The sequence below is a fragment of the Clarias gariepinus genome, chromosome 5 (assembly GCF_024256425.1).
Source record: "Clarias gariepinus isolate MV-2021 ecotype Netherlands chromosome 5, CGAR_prim_01v2, whole genome shotgun sequence".
Classification (NCBI taxonomy): domain Eukaryota; kingdom Metazoa; phylum Chordata; class Actinopteri; order Siluriformes; family Clariidae; genus Clarias; species Clarias gariepinus.
In genome coordinates, this window is record NC_071104.1 from 33,765,001 (window position 1) to 33,787,324 (window position 22,324).

General features: G+C 36.5%; 2 protein-coding genes across 5 annotated transcripts in view; one reads left to right on the top strand and one right to left on the bottom strand.

Moving 5' to 3' along the window:
• The window catches only part of pde1a (phosphodiesterase 1A, calmodulin-dependent), a 99,439-nt gene extending 94,463 nt beyond the window's left edge, over positions 1-4,976 (top strand). For all 4 annotated transcript variants that reach the window (XM_053496149.1, XM_053496150.1, XM_053496151.1 and 1 more), the window contains 3 exons: positions 1,889-2,003; positions 3,164-3,336; positions 4,263-4,976. In XM_053496149.1, coding sequence (XP_053352124.1) covers positions 1,889-2,003; positions 3,164-3,336; positions 4,263-4,531 — 557 coding nt within the window. In that variant the 3' untranslated portion in view covers positions 4,532-4,976. The remainder of the gene's footprint in view (positions 1-1,888; positions 2,004-3,163; positions 3,337-4,262) is intronic.
• Positions 4,977-8,949: 3,973 nt separating this feature from the next.
• Positions 8,950-22,324, bottom strand: part of ppp1r1c (protein phosphatase 1, regulatory (inhibitor) subunit 1C) — a 30,761-nt gene continuing 17,386 nt past the window's right edge. The window contains exons 5-7 of the mRNA XM_053496157.1: positions 16,243-16,434; positions 12,454-12,588; positions 8,950-10,504 (exon numbers count right to left, since the gene is read on the bottom strand). Coding sequence (XP_053352132.1) covers positions 10,413-10,504; positions 12,454-12,588; positions 16,243-16,434 — 419 coding nt within the window. The 3' untranslated portion in view covers positions 8,950-10,412. The remainder of the gene's footprint in view (positions 10,505-12,453; positions 12,589-16,242; positions 16,435-22,324) is intronic.

A 22,324-nucleotide genomic window follows, 5' to 3' on the forward strand; every position in this document is an offset into this window, starting at 1 on the left:
CAGTACTGTACTGAAGGGTGGCTCCTTGTTTTGTGAAACATATAATCATGTCTTGAGATGTTTTACAGTACTGTAATACAAGTACAGTAAATACAGTAAAATAGTTTGTACAGTACTGAAAAATAGACGAAAACAATTACAAATTCTGGTTGCATTTTTTCTACAGAATGATTAGAAGACCTACTGGCGGTGGACGTCAACGCCTATTTACTGAACAACAAGAACTTGTATTAGTGGACATGGTCAGGGCAAATAATGCGATCCGTCTCCACCAGCTACAGAGTCACATAATTGCAGATAGACAGGTTTTTGGCAATATAAATACAGTAAGCATTACCACCATTAGACGCATCTTGACAAAGCACCATATTACAATGAAACAACTGTACAGGGTTCCATTTCAGAGGAACAATGCCAGAGTGAAGGAACTTCGACGTGAATACGTACAGGTAAGTGTTTCAGTCCTCTACATTTACAATACAAAAGAGGAGCAGTCAAATAGCTGAGTCTGTACCATTGGATCAGTACCACATTGACACTGTATATTCAGAAAGCTAAACAGGCCCCTGTGTGATGAGGTGGTTCAATTCTGTATGTGTATCAGTGTAGTTGTGTACTTTGAGTAATGCCATCCATACAGTACTGTACGGTACAGTAATATGTACTTTTTCTTGCAGAGAATGCTCGCCATGGATGGAGCTGCTCAGCCTCATGAGTGTATTTACATCGATGAGGCTGGATTCAATCTGACAAAAAACAGACGACGGGGGCGTCATCTTATTGGCCAAAGGGCAATTGTGCACGTCCCTGGGCAACGTGGAGGAAATATTACATTGTGTGCTGCCATTAGCCTTCAAGGGCTACTGCACCATCATGCCAAATTGGGGCCCTATAATACACAGGAAATACTCACATTTCTTGATGGTCTTCATGACATAGTCATACAGAATAGACCAGAGCAGCCCAGGTTTGTTGTTGTGTGGGATAATGTTAGTTTCCACCGGGCTGCTCTGGTCCAAGACTGGTTTACTAATCATGAAGGATTTAAAGTGGTGTACTTGCCCCCTTACTCCCCATTTTTGAATCCTATAGAGGAGTTTTTTTCAGCATGGAGATGGCGCGTATATGACAACCCCACGCCCGAATGCCACTTTTACAAGCAATGTAACAGGCCTGCGGAGATATTGAAATCAGGTCAATTCAGGGATGGATTAGACACACAAGGGGATTTTTTCCCCGATGTTTAGCCAGAGAAAATATTGCTTGCGATGTGGACGAGGTCCTGTGGCCCGACCCCGACAGACGGCAGGATCCATCTTTTGTGTGAAGTTCAGTTTGTTTTATTTTTGCTTTAACTGAATTCCCTGTCATATAAATTTCACTACTGTAATGTAATTGCAGTATTTTGATTTCAGTATTTTATTTTTGGAATTATGTGAAACATTTGGAATTGTAACTGAATAAAAACAGTAAAAGTGAAAGACTGCAGTGTTTTATATAAAGGAGACTAGTGTGTTGCCGCTGATATGAGAGTGTATTGACATGTGGAAGTGGGCATCATTTAGTCATCAAAGTGAGGTTTTGACAAAGGATTGTTCAGTTTTGATGGCAGAGTTTGTATTTGGCATAGATGTGAATGGTTTATTTCCCAGTGTGTTTCCTCACTTCCTTGTGTGTAGAGTTTTGGCACCATGAGCCAAGTTTTGCAAAATGTGTTCAAGCAATGGACAAAAACTGTAACAATAATATTTCTAATATTAATGATGATAATAATAATAATAATATTAATGTATGTTTATAATTTATTTTGAATCATGACTGCATTTATAGACTGTTTTTTCTTCCCCCCCTTGAATTATTTTCTCATCGTGTCTCGTGTCTCCCTCAGGCTTCATTGACTTCATCGTGGAGCCCACGTTCTCTGTGCTGGTGGACACCACAGAGAAGATCATCTCTCCTCTCATAGAGGAAGCTTTAAAGTCAGGCGGCGTCCGCAGGGCGAGGTAGCTCCTCTCTACTTTTTCAACAGTCCTCTAATGCCCGTGCTCTGATATCTAAACATACACAATAACAATAACTAGGTTATTAACCTAGTTAACCCAGTGTAAGTATGTATCAAAGACATGAGAGGGTATGGCCAAGAGACAGGAAATGAGAAAAGAAAGAAAGCAACAAGGACAAAAAAAAAATTGAAAACAATCACATCCTTTTAAAATTGTGTTACATGATATTACATGATAAATTGACGGTTTGTTATTACATATCATATATGTAATGGCTCTCATGGCTCTTTAATAGTAAACATTTAATGTGTGTTTAACCAGAGTGCTTCAGTGACATAGTGTGACGTGATGTGATGAGATGTGATGCGGTGTGATGTGGTGTGATGTGATGTGGTGTGATGTGGCATTATGTGATGTGTTGCAATGTAAAGTGATGTGATGTAATGTGATGTGGTGTGATGTGATGTGGTGTGATGTGATGTGGCATTATTTGATATTATGCGATGTGATGCAATGCTAAATGATGTGATGTTACATGGTGTGATCTGATGTTATGTAGTTTGATGTGGCGTTACAGGATGTGATGTGATGTAATGTGATGTGGCATTATGTGATGTGATGCAATGTAAAGTGATGTGGTGTGGTGTGATGTGATGCGGCGTGATGTGGTGCGGTGCGGTGCGATGTGGTGTGGCATTATGTGATGTAATGCAATGTGAAGTAATGTGATGTAATGTGTTGTGATGTGGCATTATTTGTGGCATTACAGTATGTAATGTGATGTGATGTGATGTGGTTTGATGTGATGTGATGTGGTTTGATGTGGCGTTACAGTAGGTGATGTGATGTGATGTGGTGTGGTGTGGTGTGGTGTGATGTAATGTGATGTTATGTGGTTTGATGTGGCATTACAGTATGTGATGTGATGTGGTGTGGTGTGATGTGGTGTGGTGTGGTGTGATGTGATGTTATGTGGTTTGATGTGGCGTTACAGTAGGTGATGTGATGTGGTGTGGTGTGATGTGATGTTATGTGGTTTGATGTGGCATCACAGTATGTGATGCGATGCGAAGTGTTGTGATGTGATATAATATGGTATGATTGGATGAGTTGCAGTGTGGTGTGGTGTGATGTAATGTAATGTGATTATGTTATTTCAGTTTATCAGGACGAGGTTCGGCTGCCGTTGTCGAGTCGGTCCAGAGACACAGCGAGCGAGACTCTGTACCCATCGATTATTCCCTTGCCGGGCTCGACCTTAAACGTGTCCGACACCTCCTCTCCGAGATCATCCAGAGCAACAAGGAGCGCTGGAAGGAGCTGTCTGTTCAAGGTGTGTGTTTACGGTGTAGCGACGTTTACGGTGTAGATGTTACAAATTTCTGTGTACGTACATTAACATACCTCATATAAGGCTGGAGTCTTTGTCAGAATTTTTTTGTTGTTAATGGGATAAATTAAATTTCGTCCTTCGATTACACGAAAACATTTCTAAAATATTTTCATTAATTAACTAATTAAGTACACTAATTGTGCATAAGTATTCACCTCTCTTGAACATTTACACATTTAGACATGTAACAAGTTGGAATTGGAACTTTGTGTGTAATTTAACTTTGCAGTTTATTTAAAGGAGCAATATTATGAAATAATGAAGAGTGTCAAAAGTATTGGAAGAGAAGTGAAATTCCTATTTTTTATTTTATTTTTTTGTTATTTTATGCAATATAATTAATGTACAGTTATCAATATTTAGGAGATCCTTTATTCTTCCAAATCTGCTGGATCTGGCTGGGCAAAACAGGGACGGGGAAAACTATAATGCATGGCAGATGGTGTCTTAATACTTTTGGTCTCCACTGTATGTGTATATACTTGATATTGTCCTTAAGAAGATTTCCACGGCGTGTGTATTTAAAGCCTTGTGTTTAGTAACCTCCATGTCTAGTGTTGTCTGAGGTCTGAATACAGATGTGTACAATATGGGGATTAAATTCTCACCACATGTTCATGTTCAGCGCATTAAGCACATGCCCTTATCCACAGTGACTTACACTCATCTCATTTATTTATTATACATCTGAGAAGTTGAGGGTTAAGAGTCTTGCTCAAGGGCCCGACAGTACCAGCATGATGCTGACCTTCATGACCTCCCAATTAATAGTCCTCTGCCTCACTGCTTCAACTACTAAATAAACAGGCTCTGCTGTATTTTACTCTTTTCTTTTTAACCCTTTTCTTTTTCATTCTCTCGATCAGAACTGGCCAGTAAGGAGCGGGAGCAGCGTTCCGAGCGTGAAGATTTGTCCCGTAAATCTGGCGTCACTCTGATCCGCAGCAGTCGTGATTCAGAACCGAAGTCTCTCAGTGAAGTGAACAACACTGACTCACTTCACTCCTCCCAGGACTCTTTAGAGCAAAGCGCCGCGTCGCACAGCGCTGACCCGACCGACGCCAGCCACGACGTCAGCCCAGACGCCAGCCCCGACGCCGATCGGCCGTTACCGTGGAATGGCAAGACTGCCTAAATGAGAAAAAATATATATATATAATCGCAAAACTTGCGAGCTCTTACACTGTGTGTGTACTGTGGCATAAACCTCATAGTCCCTTATGGGTGCTGTACATAGCACTGTGGCCATCATATCATAACGCTACTGTTTCCTCTGATCCTCGGGGAGGGGAGGGGTCAAGTTGACTGATGTTTCCATGACACCCGGCATTGCCAAGGAAGATGCCTGGATGCTGCGTTGTCATGGCAACGTTGTTTCTTTGCAAGAAGATGGAGCCTAAGCCGGAAAACTCTGGGTCTCCAGAGAGAGAAAGAGAGAAAGAGAGAGAGAGAGAAAAGCTGCCTCTTCACGTGCATTTTCTGTTTCGGTTCCTTACTTTTGTAAATCGGCTTTCGTTTTTGTTTCGTTTTCTAGTCATTTGTATTGGTAATTTATTAAAGATTGTTCTGCTCCCCTTTAAGCCATAATCCATTTCTTTTGTATAGTTTCCCTCCATGCTATAGAGACACTATGGCATAACACTGCAGGAAGAAACACTTAATGAAGACTACATGAACAGTGTGACTGTTTGCATATACGTACAGACATGAACTATAAATATAAAGTAAAAAAAAAAACAAAAAAAAAAACAGTGGCTCTGTAGGCTGTTGGGGGCATTTATTTATTTATTTTGCTGACTTGCTTTAGCTCCACTTGTCCTCTTAGAGTGAAGCATCACTGCAGGTTAATATAAAGTTCCTCTGACTGAACACTTTTGTCCAATGATGAAACGTTTCTATCCTGATATGTGTGTGTGGTCTCTTCTAGGATGACTCCGCCCCTTTCTTTTTTGAAGGGCAAGAAATATTTTTTGAATGAGGAAGAAAATGATGTAAATCATATGTTAAGACCTTGTCTTTCAACAGACCTCACTTTAATTTATGAACTGGTATATGATGCTTTGGACCGACATGTTAGATAACAGGTTTGATATTTTTTTTTTTTTGTCCATCTCTATCCATATCTACCTGGATAGGCAGTAAGTCATAGGCAGTGCTCCCATTCGGAAAGTACCCACCCTGTGAGTTCTCATAGTTTTACTAGACTCAAATGTAATACGCGTTCTCTATAAACTGAGACGTTTATCTGTACAGTAATTGTTGCTCATTTCACAGAGAACACCTATACTGTATGTGTCTAATTGTGCTTGCAGTTGTTAAAGTAACACAAATTCACATATTATACAGTACATTTATATTACTAGCCACTAAAACTATCTATTAGCTAGTAAGATATATTGTACATTGTGCATGCAACATAATGGAGATTTAATTTTATCCATATAGGGCAGGAATATCGAATTAAATCTATGTAACAGGACATATTACACTAACTGTAGTCCATGCAACGTTTCCATGCAACTCCAGGGTTGTGGGTTCGAATCGCGACTCCACTCTGTGTGCATAGAGTTTTTTGGTGGGTTCCCTCCTTATGCTCAGATTTTTTCCTCCCACTGTCCAAAGACGTGAAGTGAATCCCTGAATGGTGTTTCTTAATTACCCATATTGTTTGAGTGTGTGTGTGTGTGTGTGTGTGTGTGCCTGTGATGGGTTGACACCACATCCAGGTTTCCTGGTTCAGGCTCTTTCAGATCCCTAATGATAAACTATTCATGCATAAGTATTTACCCCTTCTTTTTGAACTTTTAGACATTATGGAGTTCAAAACGTTCAACAACCTGGATAACATTTCATAAGAATAGACCATAATGTTAAAATAAAAGGGGGATTAAATTAATGTTTTTAATCGTTAAGGGAAATTGTTCAAGTTTACACCAGTGCTCTCTTTTGCCCCCTAGTGGAATAACAGGGACGAGCTTTACATTGGTACATATTTTTTTTTCAGACCTGGATGAAGTTTTAAAAAGGAGCGCTTGAGGAAACCTTTTTTTTCCCCCACGCACAGGGTGTGTTTAAAACCTTATAATGCATAATGAAGACTTATAGGCACAATGGATGCTGTATAATGAGGACCTTTAAACCGTGAAGAGATGCAGTTATTCAGGCAGCTTCTTCTATTTCAAATAGATCATTAGACTTTAAATCAGCCGTGTATATGTCATATAGTTTTCTAACATCGTGCAAAAGTATATGAGTATATGAGTATATGAGCTGCAGTTATCTATTCTACACATCACAATTATTTATAAAGCATTAAATATTTTTTACATAATAAGACTGCTACGAGTTTTAAGTGTTGGAGGCATTCCAGTTGTCATCTTACCTGCCACACACACACACACACACACACACACACACACACACACAATGACAACAATTTCATCCTAGAGACTTGATGATAGAATAATGGTGAAGAAAAACTTTTTATTTCTTTTTTTTAATTCAGAACAAGTTCATGACCTTCTGACAAAAAAAAGAACAAATTGTTACAATAAATTCATATTAGACGCCATTTAAACAAAACAAAAAAAAAATGCAGAAAACTGTGTTCTGAAAATATCACTGTCACTTTAATTGCTTTCATAAAGTATTTACACTTTCACCTTCTCATCATGTGTGTTAATGGCCCCTAAAAAGTATTTCATTACATATTTGTTAACATTTTAAGTTTGAGATTCCCTTAACTGAAACATTAAACATATTAATATAAAGAAACAATGAACTCCAACGTGAATATACTGTAAGACATAAGCAATATTAATAAAGTAGCGAGCATTGTATTAAGTGATGTTTTACGCCATATAAACTGAATTATCAACACCAACGCTAATAACATCAGTAAATAAAATAAAGCTCACAATCAGCAACGTGAACATTTTGGTAAATTCCACAAAACTGAGGCTAAAAAGCAAATTGCAATATTTTTACTTGGATTTAAAAAAATCATTCAGTAAATTATCAACATTTATAAAACATTACATTATAGATTTCAATTAATTCTTATTTTTACTGATGGAAAAAATATACATTATTTATTTCTAACATTTTTATTGCTATGTTTACCATTTGTTAATGTGTATTAATGCCGTGATTAACGTTAGTTTAAGGAACACTAATGTAAAGTGTTAAAGTAATGTAATGTAAAAAGAAATTCCTCCTCTTTAAACCCTCAGAATCATCTAATTTATGTCTTTTTTATAATAAAAAAATCTAATTTAAAAGCTGTTCATTTCGAATAAGAATTTTTTTTTTTTTTAATGAAAATAAATCCTGAAAGTTGATGCCTGTGCATAAATTCAGTACCAACGAAAGGCTAAATGTTTATACTAAAGTATATTGTATCCAGAGAAACAGGACAAGGGTTCGGGAAAAAAGTGCATCATTAGTGGGCTTTGTATCTGTTGGAGGTGAAATATTTAATATCCAATAACAATCTGTAAAAATTCACAATACGTACATATAATTTATGTCAAATATTTACTCTTATTCATAAAATCTGATTAGTTAAAATCTGTAATAAAAATAGCAAGTGCTAAGAAACAGGAGCTCTAAGCTGATTTAAGTTATTAACCATCAAAATTACTAAAATGATTAGAAGGTTTTAGAAATGTTATTTGGCCTGTTTTGCTCAGATTATTACAATAAATTTTATTCAAAATATGTATGCAATTTTTGTAAATATTAATATTATTTTTAAAAATATGCTGTAAAACCATTGAGCTGTTATTGAAGTGATGTACTAAAGGCTTGAATCAGACACGAGCAAACTTAAGACAACAAATTTTTAACTGTCCCTTAAGGTCAAAAAGTATATACGATCATAAATAATATGTTCATGCACTAAACAATCCTTGCAGCTAACAAAAGTTCAATACATATTTATTAGCTGGTAAATCAAAAAAAAAAAAAAAGAAAGAAAGAAAATGTATCCTCTAAACTGTGAGCAAGTTACAGAGAAATAATCTGTTAAATAATAAAATTTTTCCAAAAGGTAACCAACTACAGTATATTCTTAATTTGTAAGTAAAGTATACAAACTGATACTGTCAATTTACAGTATTTACTTTACAGCTCAATTTTTGTACTCTAGATAATTGTTACTATTTAGCATTATCTAATAAATGCTAATAAAGAATTAGAATGTTGATTATTTTGGGATTATTACGGATTAGGAATGTGCTTGCTGAGCTTTTAAAGTTATAAAGTAATTTTTGCCACTCTGCTGCCCGGACAGTACTGTGAAGTTTAAACAAATATTTTACTTTATAAAGTGAAATACACAAAAAACATGTTAATTTACATTTCTCTAGTAAATAGTATAAATTCGAAAATATACTCTTACCACCTTTACATAAGATTTTGACACTTGTGGTGTAATTATTTTTTTTGGTAAACACAAATGCAGATATCAAAGCTATATATATATATCTATATATATATATATATATCTATATATATATATATATATATATATATATAAAACTTTGTGCAAAAATAATGGATCACTCAATGTTAGATATTAACATGGTGTAACACGAGAGGGTACAGTAGATTGAGGGCATCATTAATATCATGAGTAACAAATGTTTGCTGGTGCCATTATTAGTGATAAAGGGGTGTTCACGTTAAACCGGGACTTAATAATGAAATTTCTCTTGAATAAAGACTCTTAGCATTTAAATGGTGCAAACTTTTTAAAGAAGGCTGTACGTCCTGAATGACGATCCCAGCCGAGGTGGCTCGAAGCCCGCTGCAGTCGTTCCTGTGAACATTCAGCTAACTTAATTTTAGAAAAACGACAGCTAACTCGTCACCAACTTGGGGAAGAGACGCATCTGTCTGTATGAACTGTACACACAACCGTTCACCAACACCACTTGAACATTACATGAACTTTGCTTGCAGTCCTGAACACACTCCAAGCCATCTTTACACGTTTGGGTCATTAAAGGAGTCCCAGGAAGGCCGGGGTTCCAGACGTGAAGCAGACAGTCTAATCAGGCAAAACTTTAGACCTCGATGGTAGAAAGACTGGGATAAGTGCAGTAGTGTAGCGCGGTATATTATAGAAAAATAACTGTAGATTTTACTCTCTATTTTTGTAGAAACAAAAGTCCCAGTTTGACTTGAACACCCTTTGTACAGTCTTAGAACTTTAAACCTCCATGTTACAAATATCATGCTTTTTATAATAAATATTTGATTAGCTGAGTTCACCTCCAAAAACGTTGGGCTTGAACATCTAATGATGTACTTTTGTCCAAAATGTTCTGTTTCACTGGAAAATTAAAACCAAAACTGTTAGTAAGGATATTAAACGGTGTCCAGTATAATATTGTAAAATTAGCCTTATATACTAGATTGGATGACCATTTACTGTTAAAATTAATACAAAATATTTGTTTAGTTCCATCATAATAGCTGAAATTATGACCAAAACCCAAAAGTTTGAGCTGAGTACAATAAAAAAAAAAAAGTAAAAAAAAAAAAAAAGATCAGATTTTGAATAAAATTGCTGATGTATATAGAGAGTTTAATAAGCAGTAGGATGTTTCAGGCAGAAGTTCTTCATCAGCTGAGCTAGCGTTGGAATTAATTACTAATTCAATAACACTTTTAGACACTGAAGCACTTTTTCTGCTTCTCAATAAACCCTGACACGTGTCTGGCTCTGCAATTTTCTTTTTTACAGCCTCTGCATTTCTGTACAATCTCTACTTCTGTGTAAAAGGCCACGTCGGTGTAGATACAGAAACATAAAAGAAAGTTGGTTCTTCGGTAGAAAAGCACCTCCTCTTCTATAGACAGGATAGTTCGGATGTACTTACCTACACAGATGTGTTTTACAGATGTATAAAATACAACAACAACAACAACAACAAAAAAAGATGATGCTAAGGAGGAATGTGATTGCTACTCAGGAACTGATAAAGCCACGATCAAAAATGATCAGTGTGTTACTCCTGCTGTGTCTCTTCATCCTCGGGAAAGGTCTCCGCTTCTTCCGGAAAGGGTGAACAAAACCCTTCTTCACCTCTCATCATCGCTCCTGTAAAGATGACATGACATTTGGAGGAATCTGTACTTTCCAGTAAAATAGTTTCCCCTCTATTTGGTCACCTACCAATTTCCACAGCTATCAATCATGGAGGCTGAGACACATAAATCCAGTCACCTTAAACTTTTCTGATGCTGGATCACTGAACAGAGTACACAAAATAGACCTTTTGCATCTGACATCATTTTGTTTGTCCGCCATGGTCCCGCCCACTTCTGCAAGGCTAAAGGGATGTTACTGGTTGCCAGGGCAAATCAAACATGTCCACAGTGGGGTGTACTAACAATAAGGCGTGTTATTATTGTAATGTTGCTGTTATTATTTTTTTTAATCTGCTTTTTGGAGAAAAAAAACATCTTTATGGGTTGATTTTTTTGCCCCCAAACACTGGCTATTAGGAGCTGAAAGCTTTACTTTTTTAACAAAGTTATTTATGGATTTATTTTTGTCATCTAAAAAAGCCACAGCTCCCATTAAATCTATTAAACTATAAGCATGACAGAGCGGCAACTCACATCGTCTGCCTTGAGCTGGTCTTATCGTTATCAAGTAAACTCACCAATACTGAAAGTTATTCAACATTCTAGCTGTAATGTCTAAAATATATGTAATGTTCACTCCTCTCTGTCCAGCCAGGTCCGAGCCAATCTGTCAAATAATTTATATATTTAAATAATACATTTAAAATAAATTGGTTTAAAACATTTTACTTTTTGTAATGCCTACAAGGTTTCTTGAACTGGTAAAGCATCTAAACATTATTATAATGAACATATTATAATGAATATATTATAATGAATATATAATATATATATATATATATATATATATATATATATATATATATAATAAAAAATTAAAATATAATTTTCTTACTTGTTCAAATAAAATGATCCATGTTATCAACAGCAACTATTTTTTTAAATTTTAGAACATATTAAAATACTGTGTGTGAGTGACTTGATCTAAAAAAAAAAATCTGTTTCTTTGTGTATTTACATTTATGGCGTTCGGCCAACGTCTTTATCCAGAGCAACTTACATTTTTATAGCATTTTACATCTCCAATACATCTGATCAGTTGGATGTTAAGGGCCTTGCTCAAGGGCCAACAGTGGCAACTTGGTGATGCTGGGGTTTGAACCTGAGACCTTCTGATCAATAGTACAATGCCTTAACACTGTAGACTTGCACTTTTGCATTTAAAGTATATTTTAGAGCTCATACTGTACTTAGTAATTCTAATTAAATGAAAGGAAAAAAAACAACAACAGTTACCTGCTACTTTTATTTGTAGTCAAGTACATTTTAGTAGTACTGGTACTACTGGTGTGGTGTGAAATGTGGTGGGATAAGGATAGTTGGGATTCTTGCAAAGTCAAAATTGATGTGGATGTAATTACATTACAGTAGGACTTGGTCATTATAAGTGGTGGTACTTCCACCATCCACTTTTTCGTGATGCACATCATGGTAGTTACGTGACTGAAAAAGGTCTAAAAACCTTTTTCTGTATGCTTAAGTTCACAGATACTCAAGGTTAGATAGTGTCACTTTGATTGACATGAGAATAAGCCCCTCCCACCCAGAGTATGGCTAATTTAAAATATTGACTTAAGAGAAATGAATTCAACATTTTTTGGTGGAAGTCTCCAGTGTTAGGCCATAATATTATGGTTTTCTAAGTTATTTTAAGAAAAGGGTGAAAAAAGACGTGCTGGTAAGGGAATCAGTACAGCTGCTGTAGCATAAGTGGTAACAGGAACATTTTCATGGATGTTGTATAACAATTAAAAGTTGCTGTAAATTGATTAAATGTATAATTGCTCTTTCTTTATGAAATAGAAATTTAGAAATCTGTTGTGGTATGAGTGGAATAAATCACACATTTCACTCACTCTTGCTTCACACAAATATTCAGGTCAATGTGCGAGTCTGTACCTGTGGTACCCGGCTGGTCCGCGGCATCTCTGTCTACTGGCTCCTCAGACAGTGGATCCAGGTGGAAATGAGTAACTTTGGGTAGATTGGGACTCTCCTCCTGACCAGATCTCTGTTTGTTGAAGTGATCTTTACCTGCAGAAGTGCACACAAACAATGTGAAACCCGAACACACACCTCCTGGCCCAGCCAGGCCAATTCAGGATCTGTGGATTAACCTCTCGGAACCATCATTAATCTAGATGAAACCTTTTTGGATCTGAAGTTGCAAAAGTGTCAAAGTGAGCTTCCGCTTACTGTATAATCATCATCATTATGTGTAATCATAACCGGCATATGTAAGTGACGTGAAATAGGTTCAGTATATACAGAAGCAGGCTGTATGCAAACAATGTTTTGGCCACCACTTACTGTAAACCAATATAATTCTATGTAGAAGGTTATGTAAAAGACTGTATGCATAAAAAACAAGAAGAAAAAAAAAACACTCCAAAAATTTCCAATTTTAAGCTTCAAAAAAATCACCTTTATTTCCTTCAATTCAGTTTTTTCACCCCCAGGTACATAAATACAATAAAATCATAACTCTGCACAAAAACATTTTTACTCATTTGCAAGAAAATATGCCAATATAGTTTTAATACCATGAAACAATTGAATCAGGGGAGCTAAAAGAACAGTACACATCCTGATATGGATGGAGCCCAAGATAAATGTGTTCAGCCAATTCCAAACATAATCGAATGGATCATACTTCACTAGTAGCATTTTTTTCTTTTTTTTTTCTTTATTCCAGTTACTGGTTTTCATTACACAGCAATAGCAAGTTAGCCTGCTATCTAAAAACACCATACTGTATAAGCAAGCTAATATTATATGTAATATTAGTGTTATTGTTACAGAAATATATTTTAAGTGGTGTTGAACACGGGTCAAGCTAAAACTAGCTAATTTGCAAGGACTTGTATTATTGACAATCCACAAGTTATTAAACAAAGAAAGATGTTCAATATTTAAAATAGATATAGTAAAGCTTTTTGTGAACACATGCTTGTTTAACAATTAGGAACACTTAAAAAGTGTCCAGTGTAAATCAGTAAGAGAGAAAGACAAAAGTATTTGGTCAAACCTGTTAACTTTTAAATTCAGGTGTTTCAATCAGGTTCCTTATCCCCAGTGAAGGACAATCTTAATGCTTCAGCAGACCAAGACATATTGGACCATGCTATGCTTCCAACTTTGTGGCAACAGTTTAGGGAAGGTCCTTTTTAACTCCAACATGACTGTGTCCCAGTGGACAAAGCAAGGACTATAACGACACGGTTTGACGAGTTTGGTGTGGAAGAACTTGACCGGCCCGAGCACCGAGCCCTGACCTCAACCCCATCAAACACCTTTGGGATGAACTGGAACGGAGATTGCGAGCCAGGCCTTCTCGTCCAACATCAGTGCCTGACATCATAAATGCTCTACAGAATAAATAGCCACAAAGTCCCACAGAAACACTCCAAAATCTTGCAAGAAGAGTGGTAGTTGTTATAGTTGCAAAAGGGGGACCGACTCCATATTGAAGTATATGTATTTGAATACAATGCCATTGCAGGTTTATATATGCGTTACAGTGACTCACTGTTTTTAAACAACATGTCCACAAGTGGTTTATTCGGTATATACTTAAACCAATAGCCAGATTTACAAGCTTGTTTGTGATTGGCTGATCAAATATTCTATAAGCTCTTTGCTGATACAGGGACATCATCCACTCTGCGCAGTAAGTGATGAGACGCAGTACGATAGGATGCTGACAGAATGAAATGTGAAGTCATTATATCGGAGTAGATAACATCACAGAAATGTTATTCCCTGAAAAGTTCTGATCGCAAGGTTGCAGGCAGATGCAGTGACCCACCGTGTTTATTTGTATTTGTTGTACAGTAAGCTGTTCATCCTGTTTCATTGATACACTGGAATTATTGCAAATGTAATTATGCTAAATCATACACGTTCAAGTTTTGTGCAAGGCTGAATCGAGAACGAGCATAGTGAGAAAAGAGAAAGAGAGAGAACCTTTGTTGAGGTATTCAACAATAATATTGGTAAAAGTAGTGTGTGTATACAGAAAGAGAAGTGTAGAAAGAATTTTTGAAGAATTGTATACAACAGCTACAAGGAAGAAGATACACAGCTCAGAGAATTCAGACGACGGGCAAGGCTATCGCGAGACAGCCGAAGGACTGGACGCGCTTTTCTGTCGACACACCGACGTCTCTGACGATTCCCCTGCATGATCATATCAAATTAATAACAAATAAATTAAATTATATGAGTTTTTTTTTTCAAAAGAATGATAATGTCAAATTAAAATAAGGAAGAGAGAAAGAGAGACAGAAATAGATTCATTAGAAAAGTTAGAAGCTTTTAGAAGAAGAATTTATCATCATGATCAGCTATATTGGAAATTTATTGGAAATGTATTTGAAGCTAAATATTTCAAACACTACCAAGAACTGGTTGTAGGTGTAATGTCTGGAACAAAATTCTATTATTCTTCTGTTGAGATTTTTAAAACTGTTTAACCTGTTTAAAAAATGCAAACCAATGAGTTTAGTTAAAAACTAAATTTCTACAATAGAAATTGTGAATTTCCTCGGCAAAACAGTGAAAACGGCTTATTTTCACGCCATTTTTTCTAAAATATAGGCATTTATACTGGCTGAGAGTCCAGTGAGAGTGTGTGAGTGGAGCTTGTATGGTTTAGCCCTATTGCATTAACAACAGACTTCTCTGCACTCTCACACACTAGTGATGGAAAGTTTGAATCATTTTAGTGACTCAGTTCTTCTTTTAAAATGAACGGATCTTTTTTAAGTCATCTGTTTCATTTTGTTCTTTTGATTAGAAATAAAATAAAATGATACATTTTCAATAAACAGACCCCCAACACTTCTAAATACACAAATTTTGGTAATAGTTCCAGTAATTAAAATATTACAATGCAGCCAAGGAGATATTATGATAAACAGAATGAGCAGCTCACCTCTCATATCTTCTGGTCCGAGTCGTTTATTATTATTTTTAATCAATTGCACTTCATAGCATTTATGCGAGTCACGTGACAAACGAACAAACGATTCGGAACAAAAGACTTAAAGGTAACTACTCATTTCTGTTTCCTGTACATAACCTATGGATATTTTGGGATGCTTTGCACATGCGCGCCCAGTAGAAAATAAACGAATCACTCTCTGAGACTACTCGTTCTTCTAAGTCACGTTAAAGACTTGTTAAAAAAAATCATTAGTTCGTAAACGACCCATCACTATTACATACACATTGAATAGGGATGCGAATCCTCTGGTTCTGAGCTAGATATCTCGGGAACCTTTGGAGAGACCTGGTTTGACGTTTTGACCCAAGTTTTCTGGGGGTTTATGTAAAATCAAGTGTGAATAGAGAGTTCAGAATAGGAGGTACAGTAGCTTTTTGTTGACTTGCAGTCTCTACACTGTAAAAAACCCATTCATTTTCAATGGAACAAGTTTTACTGTATATGTTTGTTTTTTTTTAAAACAATCATGCAGCGGAAACAAAAAACGTCTAAATTTTAACATCTTATGTTTAATAAATGAAAAAGTACAGTTCTTGGTAGTAAACTCAGACTATTGGACAAAAACTTCACTTTACTAATAAATCTCTAAAACATAGGCTATTTTTCAAGATGTCTTCACTAAGACTGTTGGATTTTTTTTTTAAAATATGATTTTCTGCTCAGCTCTGACCTCCACTTACCCCCTGACTCACTGCTCTCTGCCTGTCCATCACAACTGACATAAGACTCTGTGGAGCTGTGATTGGCCCACTGGGCCGCTGCACCATTGGGCTGCTGTGCTGCGATTGGACTGGGCGTGTCTGGGCTGTCAGAGAGCCCTGTCTCCGTCTGCTCGTGTCTCTGAAAGTGCTGCTCCACCACCAACTGCAGTTCTGCACTCGATACACACACATATGCACATATACAGCAGACTGCCATGGACACGGAGCTCGAGCCTAATGTCTAGAAAGGACAACAGGTCTACACTAAAGCCTTATAACCAAGTCGACCGCTCTTTATGTCTACGTTTACATTTGTGATGTGAAATGTGAGATACAGGACAGTCTTCTTAATTATAATTATAAACTCAAACAAATTCACATACTGTATATTTTCATTTAATAGATAATATTTAATTTGGCAATGTGTTATGAAAAGCAGAGACCCTCAGGCTTCAACAAAGGCAGCATATTTCCTGGCTACGTACAAGCACTGAGCTTTAATATGCTGAAATCTGACACTGCTCTCATGCACGAGGCCTGCAGGCTTCCTCTTTCTGATGAAGAGAACCAGAAATGGAAAAAGATAGTAGCGCACACTGTGCTTCATCATTGCATGCACACCCTTAGCAATTCAGCAGAAATCCAATACAGTCTTACGACCTGCAACTGATTTGGATTTGTTATGTCATAAATCATGCTGAATTTAATGTTATAAATATATTTAAAAGGAAAATAATTGCATAAATATTTGCCCAACTTTATGGATTCCTGTGAAATGCATGAAATAACATTAGTTAAAAAATTTAGTTTGCTGCAAAAGTCAAGCATGTAGTTGAAAGCAAAATACACCTGTTCCTGGAAGAACCCAGAGTTTGTAAGTGAACACACCTGAATAAATAAGCTCAAGATGATCAGTAAGATATCAATCCAAGCCTGAAGCAAAGTTCTAGACGAGATGGTTCTTACAAAAATATCCCAGACTCAGGAGAGCACCATTGATTTGCATAACCTTGACCACCTACTGTAGATCTGTCCACAAGAAGTAACTGACTAAGTAAGGAAGATTATTAGTCCAGGACTGTTATCAGGAAACAGTCAGAGAAGTAACCAGGAGGTCATGGGTAACTTCAAGTCACTAGACGACTGAAAAAATGTGTATTTGGTCTGATGAGATCGAAATTGTGCATTGAAAGTTGTCCATTGCAAAATGTTATACTTGTCAAACACTAGCTCCTCTTTTAAAAAAAACACAGAGTGTATCCCTACTGTGCGATGTCCAGCAAGCGTCCCATGTATGGATGCTTATCCTTATGTGTTCCAGCACTCGGAGTAATTCAAGTCAGTAAGGTTAAGTAAGGTTGGGTCACTACAAAAGGTGGAGCTGGTTATGGGGGGGGAGTACTTATTTCTGGACTATAGATATTAAGAGTTCATCAATACAGGAAAGTACACAGGGTTGACATTCTACAGAAAAAGAAATAACATTTAAAAAAAAAAAGAAAGAAAAAAAAGGAAAGGGACAGGACAAATAAGACATACTGTACATACTGTAGAACAGATAATTAACGGCACAAATTTGTGAATTAAATATAATGAAAGTAAAGGGCAAAAGAGATGTAGAAATTAGGTATTAGTTTAAAACTTTAAGTAAAAGGGGATGCCTTAGAAACATTTTGGTCACAATTAATTTGATGTGCATTAGAGTATTCTTTACATAATGCAGTTTTTAACATCGAGTTTGACACTAAGACCATCTACAGGCACTGTATATCTCCTAGAATATAAGGATTAAATGAGTACAAAAGTCGTTCAAGTGAAACCGGGACGTTTGCCTGTGCTGGATAACAGAACTGAGTTATGAGAGTATGAACTCCAGTTATTTTTTTATATAATCCCCTGCTACACTAATGCACTTATCCCAGTGTTTCACTAGCGCTTGGATACCATCAGGGTAGAACATTGTCTCAGAATTCCAAAGCCATGATCAGACCGCTTTCTTCACATCTGAAACACTGGCCTCCCAGGAACTCCTTCAATGGCTTTTTCCAAACATGCGCAAATGTCTTGGATTTTCCAGGATGAGGTGTTCCACTCGTTGAATGTTTACTGGAACGACTGCCGTGGGCTCTGAGACACCTCAGCGGGGATCGTCATCTATGAATATACGGCTCTCTTTAATACGCTTGCACCATTCAGGAGTTTTACTGCAGCTAAGAGTCTCATCACAGTACTGTGCTTGGAGTCTTCTGTAAATGTCAGTCAGTTTTACACCCGGCTTGACTCGAATAACCCTTGTAAAAAGCTATTTTATGCATCCAGATCACTGATTACGGGACTTCAGAGATAATTAGATTCTGGTGTCCCAGTCTTTTCATTAAAATCCTCAGAAACAGGAGGAGCAGGAGAACACTGTTTCATATGGATTTAACTCATTTTGCGAAAATCCCTATATGGACTAAAATACAAAACTACTGTACATTTTATACATCTTACTGTGTTTTTAGCATCAATTCCACAGGACTACAATATCAAGCAAACAATATAATAGTACTTAGTACAATAGTGTTACAATATTAGCACCAGCATGCCAGGTAGCAAACCATCACTGACCTTTAGTTTAATTTTAATGGCCACTGTAATCTGATTATAGATGTTGGGTCGGTGTCCACGCAGAATTAAGCAAAGGAGCACTTTTTACACCATGCATGGTCCAATGTAGGTGTGCCACCTAGCTAAATTAAAGTGTCTAGCGAAGCATATTACAGAAAACTAGAATTGTATGTGTCCATTTACTTAATGGAAATACATGTACTAGAATTCAGCTAGCTTGCAAATTAACCCAGAGTGCAAACAAGTTTTGTGGTTTAACTATTTGGTGAGCACATAAAGATATACGATGAAATGGTCTGGGTGTTGTTTAAGTTCTCTGCACCAGTTTCCTACCTGACAGTATTTTGTGAAATTATCGGTTCAGCATGTCTATCCCAGTGTTAAAGTTTTTCTATGCCTAAATGCTTTTGCAGATACTCATATGACAATGTAGTTTGTTCAAAAGCTAAAAGCTCAACATAAGCACCATATTTCAGTTTAGCTCGAGGCTGAATCTCAGATTTCCAAGGGTAATGGAGTAGCCAGACGCTTCGCTATAGCTGTTAATCAGATCACAGACTTCTGGGAGTAAGCATGATGGATTCTTTATGTACAGTTATATATCATCAGCACCGAGACTGATCCTGTGATGATATAATTTGTTCTTTTGCTCTTGAGGTAGTTCTATAAAAAGCTGTAACAATGTTTCTAGTTCCTCGTTTTTAATAATACAGTCATTATGTCCAGCCATGCATTTATTCTAACAGAGTTTTTTTTTTTTTGATACAGTTAGTATTACATCAAAGGTAATATTCAAATTTAGACTTTTAAGCCTTATTAAATGCCAATTACCATCTAAAAAAGTATTAACATTAGAATTACCAAATCTAGAAATGGTTACTGGCCTAATGGAATGGTCTCTGGTTCAGATTAGCATGAGAATTGTCATTGTAATAAAATAGAACATGGTGCAGGAGAGTAACCAGGATCATCGTCCTCTTCCTCCTGCTCTATACAAATTCAAAATTTAAATTTTATCCAAGCTTATAAATAAGAAATGATGATTTTTATGATTAAAAAATTAATTTAACTAGGATAAAACTAAAAATATACTGTACAAATAAGGACATTCACAATATAGAAAAATATAAATAATATAGAAGAATGAATGGAAATTTGTAAAAGTTTAAAAATTTAGTATAAAGATATGTCAAATAAAAAGTAAAAATGACTGGGGATGTGCAAATATGCATAAAAAGTGTCTTATTAAAGTGTCTTATTAAGGTGTCTTGTCCAGAAAAGGAAATATAAATATGTAAGTGTAGGTGTGCATGAATGTGTCCATAGTGTCCATGAATGTCCAGTTAATTTACACCACTGTACACCGCTGGAGCGTCCCAGCCTCCACTGCTTTTACTCTTGTATTCTAAGACGTCCTTTATCTGGTGTCCTGCCCTCTGCCAAGTCCACCTTAAACCCTCTTACACCCTGTACAGTAGGTAATTAGGTAGCAGATTAGCAGCTACATATGTAGCCTTGATCATATTGAAGGACAAATTGTCTCAACCCTCAATTTATTTATTGGTTATTAATAAGAATTTCATGCTGGAGCAATCTGCTTCAGCATGTGTGACACGCCAATTGGCTCGTCTGCCAACTTCTTGTGCTGGTCCTCAATTCCATGAAAAAAATTAATAATACATTTAAGAGAGCTAAAGCAGCGTTCAAGTCAAACCAGGAATTGTAGCAAGATTTCTCATAAATAAAGACATTTAATTTTACATTTTTCAAGTACAACATCATGATGAGCCTCATAGCCACAGTAAAATATTTGAATGATGCAAACGTTTTAAAGAAGGCTGTACATCATGAATGACGATCATGTCTGATGTGGCTCGGAGCCCACTGTAGTTGTTACAGTAAACAGATTCAGCGAGTGGAATTCCTGATCCTTGAAAATCCATGGATAACTTTTCACCAACTTGTGGAAGAGATGCATCCGTCTGTGGGAACTGTACACACAATCGTACACCAGCACCATTTACACGTTATAGGAACTCAGCCACACAGGAGTTATCGCCACATCCACCGTACAGGCCTGACCTCACTCCAAGTGATTTCTACATGTTTGGGCCGTTAAAGGAGTTCCTGGGGGGCAAGTGTTTCAGATGTAAAGCATATCATGGCTCTGATGTACTGAGAAAAGTTTGTTCCTTGATGGTATTCAAGCACTAGTGAAATGCTGGGATAAGTGCTTTAGTGTAGCAGCGGATTACAGTATATAGAGAAATAGAAAGTAGTTTTTACCTTTCATAACTGTGTTCTGTTACTTTGCAACAAAAGTCCCAGTTTGACTTGAACGTCATACATATTTTTTTTTTTTTTTAAAGCCAGTTTAGATAATTTAGCTGGTACTAAATATGTGGGGTCTAATAAAGGTAAAAACTTAAAATTCTTTGTTTGTGTAAATTTTTTGCCTTCCAAACAATACGGTATTTATAATTCATAAAGCAATATATACTGTACTGTTTCTTTGCTAATGTTAATGGGACATCTGGATTTTGGCCAGTGTGGAATTTTATAATTGAACATTTAGATCTAAAACATTTATTTTGCAATAAAAGTTGTAATAGCTTACATATACTGTATATAAATTTTTTTAAAAGTTTGAACTACTTTTATTGGCATGTTGGTCTGTTTTTCACTTTGGTTAATGGTTTCCTACATTACGCACAACGCCTCACTGATAGCGGTCCCAGTGGGATTCAGCCCTCTCTTCATCTCAATCTAAAGAGAGATACGCAGCAGTGCTTTAGTTCTTTACTCTATTCGGCTCTCTTACCTCCTGATCTGCTCACAAATCGGCTTTCAGAGCTTCAACTTTCATTTTAATATCCTCCAGGCCATCACGCTCATCATCTCATAGATCACTAACAAGCCAAGCCAGGATGGAAAACAATGGTAGGAAAATAACGAAAAAGACGTTCCTTCTCTTTTGGTTTTAGGATCCTTAACACTTATTATTGAGACTGTTTTTGGAAGTGTTTTTCCTATCAAACCACTTCATACCTCCATTAGTTGTCCTCATGTGACATCATATAACCACTAACTAAATTACGGGAATAACAGTTAGCACCAGAAAAGCTAAACACATCACAAATATCTCAATATAAACACAGGCGCTTAGAGTTTGATGCACTATTTTTTTTTTTTAGTAATAGTCAGACTGCCTGCTTTACCTCTGAAACGCTGGCCTCCCAGGAACTCCTTTATCAGCCCAAATATGTGGAAATGCAAGGCAAGGTGATGTGAAAGGGAAAGTGGTATTGGCGAATGATTGTGTGAATAATCCCACAGACAGATGTGTCTCTTCCGGAAGTTGGCGACAAGTTACTGTACAAGTATCTGTTGAGTTCAAGGCAGTCAAGGACGTACGGCCTTCTTTAAATCATTTGCAACATTAAAATGTTCC